We start from the raw sequence: 14171 nt of genomic DNA, 5'->3' as shown, positions 1-14171 counted from the left end.
AAACAGTTTTATGTTGGTTATTGAATTAACTGTTCTTCAACGCAAAAACCTGTTGAACATAATAAGCTAATAAATTTAAACAACGTCTTCACCCGTAACTCGCAATAAATGAAGCATAATATAAACCTAATAAAAACCTATTAATTAATGCATTAACCGATTTTTCAAAACCCGTTGAGAATTTAACAGTTTTTTCAACCTGTTGACCATTGACCTAAAACAGTTGAATTAAATTAATTTATAAACCTTCAATGACACACCTCTGATGAGAGCTTTAAATGCGTAATGGAATGCAAATAAGACACCAACCCGGCCCTATAAAAGAGCTCTTTACTCAAGCTGACGTATAAAACGGCACGTACAATTAATTTAATACTTTATTCTTTCTTCTTGAATTTAATGAATTCGAATCATCAAATTTTCTTAATAATAATAAGCTAGAGGCTAGTAACTAGTCTAGTAACAATAATAAACTAGAGGCTAACCTAATTAACAAATATAAATATTAAATATCGTAACAATATCAAAACAAGTACTTAAGGCGCGTTTTAAATACATACATTCTGGTGCTAGCACCATCTATCGGCAAACGATGTAGACATGCTCGGCCGCTGGGTTTCCACGGAAGACCAGAGTTGTGGATTCTTTCGAAACCACAACTATAATAATAATATTGACACACTTTTTACACAAATTATCTTGCCCCAAGTTAAGCATCTATAGCCTGTGTTATGGGTTACAAGGCAATGATATATTTAATACAATATACTTACTTAAACATCCATGACTCGGAAACAAACATCTATATTCATCATATAAATGCTTGCACCTACCGGAATTCGAACCGTAGGATCGCTAACCACTCGGCTATACAGGTTGGCAATTATGCTGAGTTGGGGGCCCATTGGCGTCATTAGATCATAATTAGAATATTATAACTTTAAGAACTATAATCTTTCAATCAATTAACATTTTTCTTTCTTTCTTTCTTCTTTACATTGATAGTACGACATTGATTTTGCGCAATCTATCTCGAACATCTAAGATTATGAATATAGTAGCTGATGCCCGCAACTACGGCCGTCTAGATAAAGGGTTTTTTAATTAATAAGCAAGTTTGGAATAGAAGATTAGGTATCTCATGTCCTATTACAGTTCCGGTTTTTCGCTCGCGTTTCCAACATATTACATGAATCTTATTTCGATGAAGTTTGCTTCGGGAAACTAATCCCACTATCGGTATAGTTATAGCACCTCGTCATGTATTTCAGTTTTTCCCTAATCGCGCTGGAACCATGGACTTTTCCGGGATAAAAAGTAGCCTATGTTCTTTCCCAAGCTCTAGTCTATCGCTTTACCAAATTTTATCAAAATCGGTTCAGTAGATCCGGCGTAAAAGCGTAATAATTAAACCTACATTCACATCTATACATATAAATAAAATTGGAGTGTCTGTTTGTAATACTGAAAAAAACGTTATTTACTACAAGTGTATGAATACTAGCTGACCCAGGAAACGTTGTATTGCCGATATTAAAATCGCCATACAAAAGTAACTGTTGATCGTAGATGGGTAAAAATTTGTAGCATGTATTTTTTAATGCTGACTCATAATCAAACAAATTTAAAAAAAAAATAAAAAAAATAATAAAAAAAAATCGTGTGGACCACCCTTAAGATTTAGGGGGATGAAAAATAGATGTTGTCCGATTCTCAGACCTACCCATTATGCACTCAAAATTTCATGAGAATCGGTCAAGCCGCTTCGGAGGAGTTCAAAGTTTAACACCGTGACACGAGAATTTTATATATTAGAAAATAGAATATATACGATACATACAATAAAATAACATTTTTTTTTTCAATTTTTGTCTTTCTATCTGTCTGTTTGTTCCGGCTAACCTCTGAAATGGATGGACCGATTTTTACGGGACTTTTACTGGTAGCTGATGTAGTAAGGAGTAACTTAGGCTACGTATATTTAAGAAAAATTATTTTATTTTAGAAACAAAGTAATTTTGCAATGTCCAAAAAACGGTTTAACGCTAAAAATAATTTATATGGCAAAACAACGTTGTCCGGGTCAGCTAGTTTATAATATTAGCAGAGATATTCTATAACATAGGTAACAATAAAATTTCTTAAGTTAGACATAGTTTTCTAAAACAGCCGTGATTGGCTATAAGAAAAAAAAATACATTACCACTTGATGCTTCGTTGTAGTACACGCTAAGCCGTTCCTGTAGAATGGGATCCGTCCCCACGTACATCCCAGTGGTGTTAATCCCATGCTCATGTGATATCACCTCCCAGAACTGAGAACAAACTCAAAATTATTGAAGAAAAAAACATAAAAAAATGGTGTGTGTACTTATGTATGCACGCAAGAAGTTATACTTCTTTGGCCTAACAAAGCAAAAATCTTTAAAATTATTTATTCCTCGTTCTATTCTACGTTTGTAGAAAGAACAATATTTTAAAAATATTGCAACGATGGCTTTGACAATTAATTATTAAATAACGAATACGGCTGTACGGGCTTGAACCCTTTGCCTATCCTAATAATGGACGAAGACACAAAAAAAAATAACTAATTTCGCAAACGTCAGAAAATTTTAGGAATCAATTTCACCCTTTTGTGTTACAATTTCACTGTCATCATTATTTCATAACGCGCCCAAAGAAGTATAACTTCAAAAAATATATACTTTTTGGATGGGTGAAATCTCGTGAGTTCGCGTCACCGAAATGCTTATAGCAGTGTATCTGTAGCTATACAGCTGACGTGTTGTGCAACATTAGTGCTGTGTATATCAAGACGTGAAGTTGAATGGATTTAGTGAAAAATTCAATGTTTTTGTTTGAATAATATATTATTAAAAATAAATTGTTTTTAATAATTTAATAGTTTTTAAGCAAAATGAAAACTCAAATTTTTAAACGACTTCGAAAAGGGTAACATAATTATCCTATAAGTATACAGTTTTTTCCTTTTGAGATACAGAACCATGAAAATAGCGATAAAGGATCTTGCTTTTTTGTGACGCAATAAAGGGTTCACCCGCAGTCGTGATGTTTTTACATTAAGGCGACACTAAATGCCGGCGACCTTGAGCGATATGAGTTCACGGCTCCTATGTAACTAAGCCAATATTTTCAATATTCTTGGGTCGAAAATGTAACATTTTAACAGGCGCAAACTGCTTAATTGCCTACAATCCTCATTATTGATTACTAATCTAAATAAATGTACCTACATAAAAAAGTAAAATCTATAAGAACAACTTTTATGATAGTAGTATACTAAACAAATGCATGATGCCGAGAAAAAACTTGTTTAACTGCAAAGAAAACTGGTAGTTCGTAATAGCTCTGGAGTGCTAACTCCAACAATAAGCATTAGCAACCTACAAATAAGACTTAAGGGTATGTGTAACAGGATAAAGTAGTGTTCATAGCTCCAAATCCTATATTTTCACCACAAAACTTGTCTAAAAACACCTTAAGGCCCGATATTCACCAAAGAGGAGAGGAGAGGTATTTTGATAATCAATCAGTTTTCGTTATTTCTACACCTCCTCTCAAAAAAAAAAAAAAATTTATTATATATATAATAAAAAAAACCGGGAAGGACCCATTCAATCATAAGTTATATTATATAATCTAGTATAAAACAAATGAACCACACCTATTGTGTGACTCAAAACATTCTATGTCTGAATCATATTTTGTTCCACTATTTAAAACATTAAAATAAAACTACTAAAATCAGTAGGCTGTGAGAGAAGGCGTATACCGTAAGCGCCACTCTTATGGCATCTCTACAGCGTTTAATTAAAAAAAAATCACCTCCTCTCATTTTAGCTTCGTTGGAAATGGATCAAGCGGAAAGGAGAGGAGATGTCTCATTTTTCTATAGAGTTTTGAGCCGCGTCTAGCGATCAAGGGGCGCGGCAAAAAGGGGATGCGTGTTTGCGAGCGGCCGGGCGTCGCCTTATCCAGAATCTGTGTTGCCTTCGATAGTTTAAATATTGTGTTTCTTCAAATTCAAATTCCTGATTATCTATCTTTATATATATAATTCTTGTGTGCGTGTGTATGTCACTGAACTCCTCCTAGACGAAATTTTTTATGTGAATTCAAGGGGAATCGAGGATGGTTTAGATTCACAATTGAACTACCTCCTAAACGGCTGGACCGATTTTGATGATATTTTTGTGTGTTGGGTCCACTAGTATATATAAAAATGAATTGCTGTTCGTTAGTCTCGCTAAAACTCGAGAACGGCTGGACCGATTTGGCTAATTTTGGTATTGAATTATTTGTGGAAGTCCAGAGAAGGTTTAAAATGTGAATAAATATGAAAATGCTGGGAATTAAACAAAAACAAGTATTTTGTTTTTCCTTAGTTGTGTCCCGAGTCGTTCAGAAATCATATTGAAAGAATAGTTTAAAATGAATAACTAATTAAAATTTTTATAGCTTTCTAACTTTCTCAGGAGGTAAAACGTATACTTAATTTTAGCCAACTATAGTTGGTAGATTAACTGTGAATGGAACAGAGTAATATGCAAGACGGCAATCGAATAAAATTATGATTGAAGTACGATACATTTTATGTACGATTTGATAATATTTGGTAGGTCTGAGAATCGGTCGACATCTAATTTTTATACCCCAAATATATTAATTATTGGCCTTTATATGGCAACTAGCTGACCCGGCAAACGTTGTTTTGCCATATAAAGTATAATTCACGCGATAGTTTTATAAGTAATAAAATATTGCCTATATTATACCTGTACATCATTTTGTTCTATTGTCAATAGTTTTTGCAGCGCACGCAAAAATAGTTTTTCGATTTTACACCTTGTGTTACAAAATAGCAATTTTATTACGGATCCCTAATTTTGAAAATAAAAAGACATAGCCTATAGCCTTCCTCAATAAATGGACTACCCAACACTGAAAGAATCATTCAAATCGGACCAGTAGTACCAGAGATTAGCGCGTTCAAACAAACAAACAAACACTGCAACTTTATAATATTAGTATAGATAGTATAGATACAACGTTTGCTGGGTCAGCTAGTATGTTATAATTATTAACTGACACTAAAAAGTAAGTAATTTAAATTAATACACCTTTAATATTAATGAAATACTATTATTTGTATGTACTACATATTAATAGCTTTGAAGTCGTTGCCAAGCCAACTGTAGGTAACTACCTACACTCGCCACTCGTGACTTTGAGCGGGATAGCTTCGTCTAGAACAAAACAACCCAAGCGGACAGACACGCGTGGCCAGATAACCTTAATAATAACAGTAATTAAGCTATTATAATATTAATTTTTATTTTGTTTAAGGCTTGGCACCGACTGAAAACCTATCAATAGGTAGCACATATAAATAATAGTATTTTATTAATATAAAAGGTTTGCATAAGAGGTGTATTAAATTAAATTTTTAGTTATTTGATACTTTTCAGTTTTGGAAGTCGGTTTTTTAAACGTAGTTTTTTTTATGTTAAGTTTAAACTCGCTGCAGCACTCAAAAATCAATTTCGCATTATTATGTAAGTAGGTACAGTATTTCATGGCGCTGTAGACGTACAATACACTAACGTATAGACAAACAGAGCAAGGGAGAAGAACAATTCCAAAGGAGATATGTACCTACAGCAAAATGTGCATAGCATGTGCATTGTGAAATAATATAAATTGCAACAAAAAAGTCATTCTAAGTCCACTCAATACTACACCAGTGGGAGGCTCCTTTGCACACGATGCCGGCTAGTTTATGGGTACCACAACGGCGCCTATTTCTGCCGTGAAGATGTAATGTAAACATTATTGTGTTTCGGTCTAAATGGCGCCGTAGCTAGTGAAGTTACTGGGCAAATGAGACTTTACATCTTATGTCTCAAGGTGACAAGCGCAGTTGTAGTGCCGCTCAGAATTTTTGGGATTTTTCAAGAATACTGAGCGGCACTGCATTGTAATGGACATCGCGTATCAATTACCATCCTGTTCGTCTCGTCCCTTATTTTCATAAAAAAAAATCTGGATCGATTTAAAAAAATTTGAACTAATAGAAAGAAGACTATCGAAGTTTTCTAAGTTAGTGTTGAGACAGAATTTTGAATTTCGAGTTGATTCAATTATTATAATTAAAAACAAACATGATTTACAATTTATTCTAAATTAGCACGCGCTATATATATTTATTTAAAAATTGAGTCGATTGAACAAATCTTATTTGATTAATTTTGTTTTGTTTTTGTACACAGACTTAGTTTACGTCGCTTCGCTCCAATATACGCCGCAGCGAAGCGGTACAACGAGCGATTGCGGCATCCTAGTATATATGTAATGTGTATACATATATACATTTATTTAGATATGCACCAAAATGCAGACACCTCCAGGATGCAATAGTTACCTACACTATACATAGTAAGTACTCATAAAATTTTGCCGCAATGCGTGCAATTTATCGATCGTTGAAATTTTTAACTTTAAATGACGCTTTTTTATAGAATAACAGAGATAATACACTATCGATGAGCTGGTAAGAAAATTCTATTAAAATCCAGGGACAAAAACCAACTCTAGTAGGAATAAATAAAATATTATAATTTAATTATGTATTACTTATATGAAACCATTTTATTTATTACGTAACAACTTTAAGACGTCGTCCTGCCATATCAACCTACCTATTTAAAATCCAAAATGTCAACCAACAACCAAACTACGAACTAATTAGTATGACGTAAGTTATAACATTCCAATTTTGAATATTTTACCAAGAAAAAGTAGATGCTGTAATAACTATGTTAAATATTCAAAATTGGAATGTTAAAACTAACGTATACTAGCAGAATACAACAGTCAATAGAAATGCTTTTGAATATCGGTACTTTGTATTTATTATTATGTAGTTAGTGCCTCTTGCTTTTACAACTTTCATTAAATACCTCATAAATCTAAATAGCTACTCATGGTTCTGCTAACCGTAAAACATAAATTCAAATAAAATCAGCTCAACATTAAAAAGCAATCAATTTGAGGTTTGCTATAGATTTCGCTATTACTAAGCCGATATAGATAAAAAGGTATCTTATCACTAATAATGAATTGAAAATGAAATAACTTTCAACGAAAAAATGTCTATTTTACTCAATGATACCGTAATTTAGTAGGTCAGCATGTACTTACTTTTGATCCAATTTGATTTCCGCACTGCCCAGCTTGCACGTGGATAATTTCACGCATTTTGTCTTTTTGTAATGTAAAAAGGTCTTATTTGATTTACTCAATGCACCTATGCCGCTGCACTCTGCGTTTGTCAGTCACGCTTGAAAATCTGCTGGTACTCACTTACTATCGGTATTCTGATAAAAACTTGTAGATTAGATAACAATTTTTAATAGACCCGTTTAAACTTTGCGTATGTTGAACAACGAAGGTCAGCGTACAATTGTCAATGCCAATGAAGTCTTTGATAGGATTTTAAGGAGTGGTACATTTTTGGTTGTCTATGATTTTGTCACAGCTAAGATATATCTTGAATTATAATATATTTGTAACTACAAGTTTTCAACTCAATTAACTTACATCTTAATATGTCTAATTCTGATTTAAACTTTACAATTTTTTATTAGTAAAAACTATTGATAATTTAGAAAATCGAATATAAAAATAAAAAGTTGACGAGTGCTATCTTTGTCACTTATCATTGTCAAAGTCAAATGATAACTGACGATTGAAGATTGACATAACAAATAATGCAAATGTCATTAATTCATAATTATGGACATGACATCAAAACATAAGGAAAACGATATAAATAACCTAAAAAGACATGTTTTTATTGTAATATAATCTAAATACATTATATATTGACTTATTCTTACAGCATCGACATTATAAGTATCTACAAAATGTCTTCAATTTATTAGGAAAATTGTTAACAATGAACAAAATTTTACGTACCAACCAACTATTTTCAGTGAGCTAACCACTAAAGTACTATGAAATTTATGAGAATACTATTACCCATAACGATATGTTGTGTGGCAATTGTCGGCGATTACATTGTTCTCAAGTGTAAATATTCGGAATCGTTTTTATTCCGTGCCATAAGTGATAATACAGTGCATGCACTAATTGGTATGCTCTCGGCAATGTTATTTATGGATGGAATCGATCTAACGAAGCAAGCTTACTTCTACAATGTCGCATTTTGTACAATTATATCATCATTCATAGATCTTGATCACTTTCTTGTGGCTAAATCTGTTTATATAAAGGTAAATATTTCCTTTTAAAATTCCAATATAATTATGCAATGACAGTTATTTAAGCTCATTACATTAGTGGGAGGCTCGTTTACACAGGATTCCGGCTAGATTATGGTTACCACAACGGCGCCTAAGTAGTACTAGTAATGTGTAAGTGTTACTATGTTTCGGTCTGAAGAGAGCCACAGCTAGTGTAATTACTGGGTAAATGAGACTTAACATGTCTCAAGGTGATGAGTGCAGTTGTAGTAACACTCAGAATTTTTTAAAGAATCCTGAGCAGCAGTGCATTGTAATGGGCAGGGTGTATCAATTACCATCAGCTTAAAGTCCTGCTCGTCACTTCCCTTATTTTCATTTAAAAAAAAAAAATAGAAAATGACTAACCTACTATTACCCAGTGGTAAGTTTCCATTATTAGATTCTATGGGTTTTTTGCAACTTGACATCTACTATGTGCCTATTTTGTGTGGTGGGTAAAAGTAGTTGTCAAACAAAAAAAGAATGTGTGCAATTCATATGTATGAATATAATAATAATATAATGAGACAAGTGTTGTTAAGGAACAGGATAAATGCAGGTTTTAGTTATGATCATAGTGATACAAAGTTTTATAATTATTTTATATCTTACTAGCTGACCCAACAGACATTCTTCTGTATATAATAAATAAAATAATATTTTTATATGAATTTGTCAATAATATATCATAACATCAAAAATTACTTCGTAAAATATGCACCCTGCTGTCGTAATGAAATTGTTTCACAGCAGAACTGTCAAACCGTGTGTCAATCAATTCTCTCATAGAAATTATGTATCACACACATGGACATCAAAGGAAAAACAAATTTGTTGTTTTTATTTAATTTAGCAGCATTTTCACCTTTTAAACCTTCTCTGGACTTCCACAAATAATTCAAGACCAAAATTAGCCAAATCAGTCCAGCCGTTCTCAAGTTTTAGCGAGACTATCAAACAGCAATTCATTTATATAAATTTAGATTTGTATACATTACATAGATTTATTCAGACTCAGAGCTCACATTTTCAATAAATGATGTGTGAGGCTTATGGTAACTAAGTTGGTTGGTCTTAATATGGTCCATATATCTTTAGAATACTGTGCCAATTACTGTTTTTGATCTTGTTGTTGACACAGTGCGACTGCTGCACATTTTCAAATTTAATTTGGCGTCCAAAACCTCAAGGAATCACTATATCAATGCAAAATTTACATTAAACCTCAAAACTGCGTATGAAGTCCTGGTACAATACATTCCTATCACTTCTACCATATTTATTTTCTCCTGGTGTCTATGTAGTAATATGTCGTACACATGACATCAGAATATGTTAAGGTATACTTGCGTCATACATAAGACAATCTCTTGTTCAACTATGATCACCTGGTTTTAGTAAACACTGTACGATGCTTCCTATTCCATTTACATTAAATCTTATTTTATATGTTTTGTGTCTGTCTCTTTTTACTGCCTTTTTTTCGTTTCATTGACTTTCAAATCACAACAATGCTAAAGAAGTTCCCACTTCATTAAGTGCTGTGACTCATCATCACATGTTATTTTTTTATTAGAGCCTTTTTTTGCCTGAAAACATAACCTCATATATCCCCTTATGTTGACTTTTATAATAAAATAAGCCTATATTCAGACAAGATTTATTCACACTGTTTTACTTAACCTAAAAGCGTGTACACCTTCCATAAAGGCCGGCAACACTCTTGCGATTCCTCTGGTGTTGCAAGAGAATGTGGGTGGCAGTGATCACTTAACACCAGGTGACCCATACTCATTTGTCCTCCTATTCCATAAAAAAAAACCTAGAATATCTATGTTGAAGTAAAATAATATAATTTAGACTCCATCAACAACCTTGTCTGTTTGCCTATTGTTGGCAAAGGTCTCCTCCAATTTCCTCCATAAATGTCTAACCCCCATAGTTCTACTCCATGTGCCACCTGCGACAGTTCTTTTCTAGTCCACCCATCTTTGATAAGGTCTACCTCTTTTCCTTTTCATGTAACCTGTGTAGCAATGCATTAATCTCTTGCTACATTTTGCCTGTCCTCTGATTATGTTCCATTGGTGTGTTGCCTTATAACAAGGCAGGCCAGAGGGCCGGGGGAAACCTACATAGTGATGTTGATTACTAAATCCCAGTAGGAGCAAGCATTTGAACACCCTTGGACTAAGTCATTGCAAGACCTCTGGAGGTCTTCGCAAATCCCTTGTCTTTGTGGAATTAGTCCTAAAATTATTGGAAATGGAAGCAATCTAAATAAGAAAATAAATGCTAATTACTTGTGGAATGACTGTTGTATAGTATACATGCCCAAAAGGTACAACAGGGCTTACTAGTGGGAGGCTCCGTTGCAGGGTGCTGGCTCTAGCCAACATTACTGCTTCACAGCAGAAAAATTCGCCATTATCTATAATAGATTATAGATAATGGCGAATTTTTCTGCTGTGAAGCAGTAATGTTTAAGAATTATTGTGTTTTGGTCTGAGGGCGCCGTAGCTAGTGAAATTACTGTGCAAATGAGACTTAAAATAGTATGTCTCAAAGCAATGAGCGCAATTGTAGTGCCACTCAGAAATTTGGGTTTTTCAAGAATCCTGCATTGTAATAGGCAGAGTGTATATGTATGTATGTACTATCAGCTGAAGATTCTCTTTGTCTTGTCCCCTATTGACATAAAAAAGGTATTTGAAAATTTTTCTTCTATCATAAACAGAATGCTGAGAGAAGAAGAAGCGGCGCAAAAACTTTTTATAAAATATACAATATTGTACTGTTATTGCTATAAATTAATCATAATCTAGTCCCAGGTTATCCGATCACTTAGATATTCAGCTGTGAAGTAGGAGGACTTACAACAGAGCCATTTGTTTAATAAAATATTTAAATTTATTTATAATAGATAACTGCCCGAACACTGGCTCATATCAATTGTATCAAAATGAAACTAAACAAACTTATATTCTTTCAGGATTTGATGAGCTTAAAAGAAAGAGGAATATTCCACTGTACTACACTTTGGCTCCTTATCACATTAGTGCTACTTTTATACAGCTATATATACCAAAAGTTAAACATATATTTACTGACATATATGATAACAATAGCATATACAAGTCACCACATACGGGACTCTACAAGGAGAGGTATCTGGTTGTATCCATTCGGTCATACAGTCCCATTGAATAAATATTTATATATATTTGTGACAGCGACTTTACCTTTGGTATTGTCATATTTACATCAGTGTTATAAACCAGGAAGTAAAAATACTAACATACATTATAGTATGTTGGTTTAGGAAAAGATTAACACCCTTATTCATAATAGTCTGCTGACTTAAAGCATTGCTAATTCGCACTCTGTCTTTTTCTATTGACCTAAGTCAGAATGAGAAAAAACACTCCTTAGCGGCTGTTTTAAGTTAGCGGACCATTATGAATAATATTTATATTATTAGTGATGATTAGAATATTATTTATTATGATAATTGATTCTATTTACAATAAATTATATACATATATTTTTCTATATTTTAATTTAACAGTGTGCCCTCTGACACATAGTCCTTCTCCAGTTTATTCCACATTTCTGTCATTTGCTCTTCTAGTCCAAATACCACTAATCATTCATATCATCTTCCTATCTCATGTCCCAAACTAGGCATAGCCTGTACTATGGATACAAGACAAGATATATTAATACAATATACTTACTTAAACAGACTTAAATACTTAAAAACATCCATGACTGGGAAACAAACATCCATATTCATCATAGAGATGTTTGCACCTACCGAGTTTCGAACCCAGGACCACTAGCTCAGTAGGAAGGGTCACTAACCTCTGGGTTATATGACTCGTCCAATTGCCATTCTGTTATGATTTGGCTACATGGCTCATCAAATTGGTTGTCATTTTCCTATGATTTGGCTATATGTGTCATCAAATTGGTTGATATGCTGTTATGATTTGGCTATATGGGTCAACAAATAAGTTGCCATTTATGATTTGGCTATATGGGTTATCAAATAAGTTGCCATTTATGATTTGGCTATATGGGTCAACAAATTAGTTGCTTTTTATGATTTGTTGACATGCTGTTATCATTTGCCGATATGTGTCGTCAAATAATTTGCCATTTATGATTTGGCTATATGGGTCATCAAATAAGTTGCCGTTTTCTTATGAGTTGGCTATATAGCTCATCAAATTGGTTGCCATTTTGTTATGATTAGGCTATTTGGGTCGTCAAATTGGTTGATATGTTGTTATAATTTGGCACGTTGGCAAATCATTTAACACGTGATGTATTTTGACGTGCTCGGCTTATGACTGCAAAACATGGGCCCTGATTGACAAACAAAGAAAAGTTCTCAAGGTGTGCCAAATAGGATGGAGAGAAGTATGTTAAACATATAAATTTCTAGCTGCTTCGACAGATGTTGTTCTGTAGATAATAAAAAAATACTGTTTTATAGGAATTTACCAATAATATTTCAAATCATCAAGAATTATTTCGTAAAATAAACTCCCTGTTGTTATAATGAAATTGTTTCACAGCGGAACTGTCAAACCGTGCGTCACTAAATTCTCTCATAGAAAATATGTCCATATAAAACAAATATTGGAAATAAAAATAATTATGGGTCCCAAATCGAAATAAAAACTATTCTATCTCTGAAGTTGGACCAAACTGCACTCCACGAAGTAATCCCCATTAAAATCTGTTCATTAGTTTAGGAGTCCATCGAGGACAAACGTGTCACGTAATTTTTATATATTAAGATTGATGAAAACAAAACTATCACATATTAGAAAAGGAGTGTTGTTGACACGACATAAAGATGCTGTGAAGAAACTTTAATGGAAGTGGACTTGACATACTCAGGAGTAGGAAGCACGAGTTAAATGTAGTTACTAATTGTGACAGTAATCACGTTCACGAAGAATCCTCACACGAACCATAATGTTAACACCAGGAACAGACATAAACTGATGATGCCTACTACTCGGCTGAGTCGAGTTAGTAAGTCTTTTGTGGGGCGATGTATATGCTTTTACAACAAGATCCCAGAAAATGTTCAAAACAAAAGTATTACGTTATTCAAAAGAATTGTTAAAAAACGTTTGTGTGGTAAAGGTTGCTATAACATAAATGACTTAATGATACCACAGATTGGGAATGGAGTGACCGCCCTTAGGCTATTAAATAATAAGTTAATTAAGTAATATTTATACAGTTAATACTTTATTACTTTTTATGAAATAATTTATATTCTTTAAACACGACTCAAATATTGGATGAAGCACCTTACAAACTAATTTCTTACGTATTTTACAGATATTGTAAAATACTCTATTTGATTGAAAAGAGTGGCCGTTGAGTTACATGTATGTTCTGCTCACGAGCTCAACTTTTTCCGAACATACGGTAGATTCAGTAATTTAAAAGAAATATTTATATTGACGATTTAAAAGCGCTTAATTTAAGCCTAATTGAATAAAGTATATCTGAATTTGTAAGCCAATTAATGTACAAGTGTTGCAACGAAAGAAGGAGAAAATCCCTCCCTCCCCAATAAACACTTCTCGTATTAAATTGAAGCCCTTTTACATGTGAGAGGCTATGTGCCCCCCTCTTCATCGTTTGGTGCAGTGAGATTTTCCTTGTTCCTCTCCCACCACCCCTTATCTCACGTGAGATTATTCAAAATGAAATTTTTTAATGTAAATAATTATTGAAGGTAGGTTAATTTTCAAACTACCTTCAATAATTTTCTTTTATCAGGATAAAATTATTACCTTTGTCAGTGATAAA

The 14171-nt window shown here is 33.1% G+C and overlaps 2 protein-coding genes across 2 annotated transcripts in view; one reads left to right on the top strand and one right to left on the bottom strand.

The window, feature by feature from the left end:
• LOC126973989 (tubulin beta chain-like) overlaps positions 1-7668 on the bottom strand; it is a 33569-nt gene extending 25901 nt beyond the window's left edge. The window contains exons 1-2 of the mRNA XM_050821341.1: positions 7225-7668; positions 2204-2315 (exon numbers count right to left, since the gene is read on the bottom strand). Of these exons, the coding sequence (XP_050677298.1) occupies positions 2204-2315; positions 7225-7281 (169 nt within the window). The 5' untranslated portion in view covers positions 7282-7668. The remainder of the gene's footprint in view (positions 1-2203; positions 2316-7224) is intronic.
• A 145-nt stretch (positions 7669-7813) lies between these two features.
• LOC126974637 (transmembrane protein 267) lies at positions 7814-11874 on the top strand. Its single transcript, XM_050822170.1, has 2 exons — positions 7814-8318; positions 11323-11874. The coding sequence occupies exons 1-2, from the start codon at positions 8040-8042 to the stop codon at positions 11650-11652; spliced, it is 609 nt and encodes a 202-aa protein (XP_050678127.1). The 5' UTR covers positions 7814-8039; the 3' UTR covers positions 11653-11874.
• Positions 11875-14171: the final 2297 nt, after the last annotated feature.

This window comes from Leptidea sinapis, chromosome 2, assembly GCF_905404315.1.
Source record: "Leptidea sinapis chromosome 2, ilLepSina1.1, whole genome shotgun sequence".
Lineage (NCBI taxonomy): Eukaryota > Metazoa > Arthropoda > Insecta > Lepidoptera > Pieridae > Leptidea > Leptidea sinapis.
The sequence above is the reverse complement of the archived record's forward strand: the minus strand, read 5'-3'. Positions and strand labels throughout refer to the sequence as shown.

Coding starts and splice junctions, on each gene's coding strand:
- LOC126974637 (XM_050822170.1), top strand. CDS start 8,040: ATGAAATTTATGAGAATACTATTACCCATAACGATATGTTGTGTGGCA. Junction 8,319..11,322: donor CTAAATCTGTTTATATAAAG/GTAAATATTTCC, acceptor ATATTCTTTCAG/GATTTGATGAGCTTAAAAGA.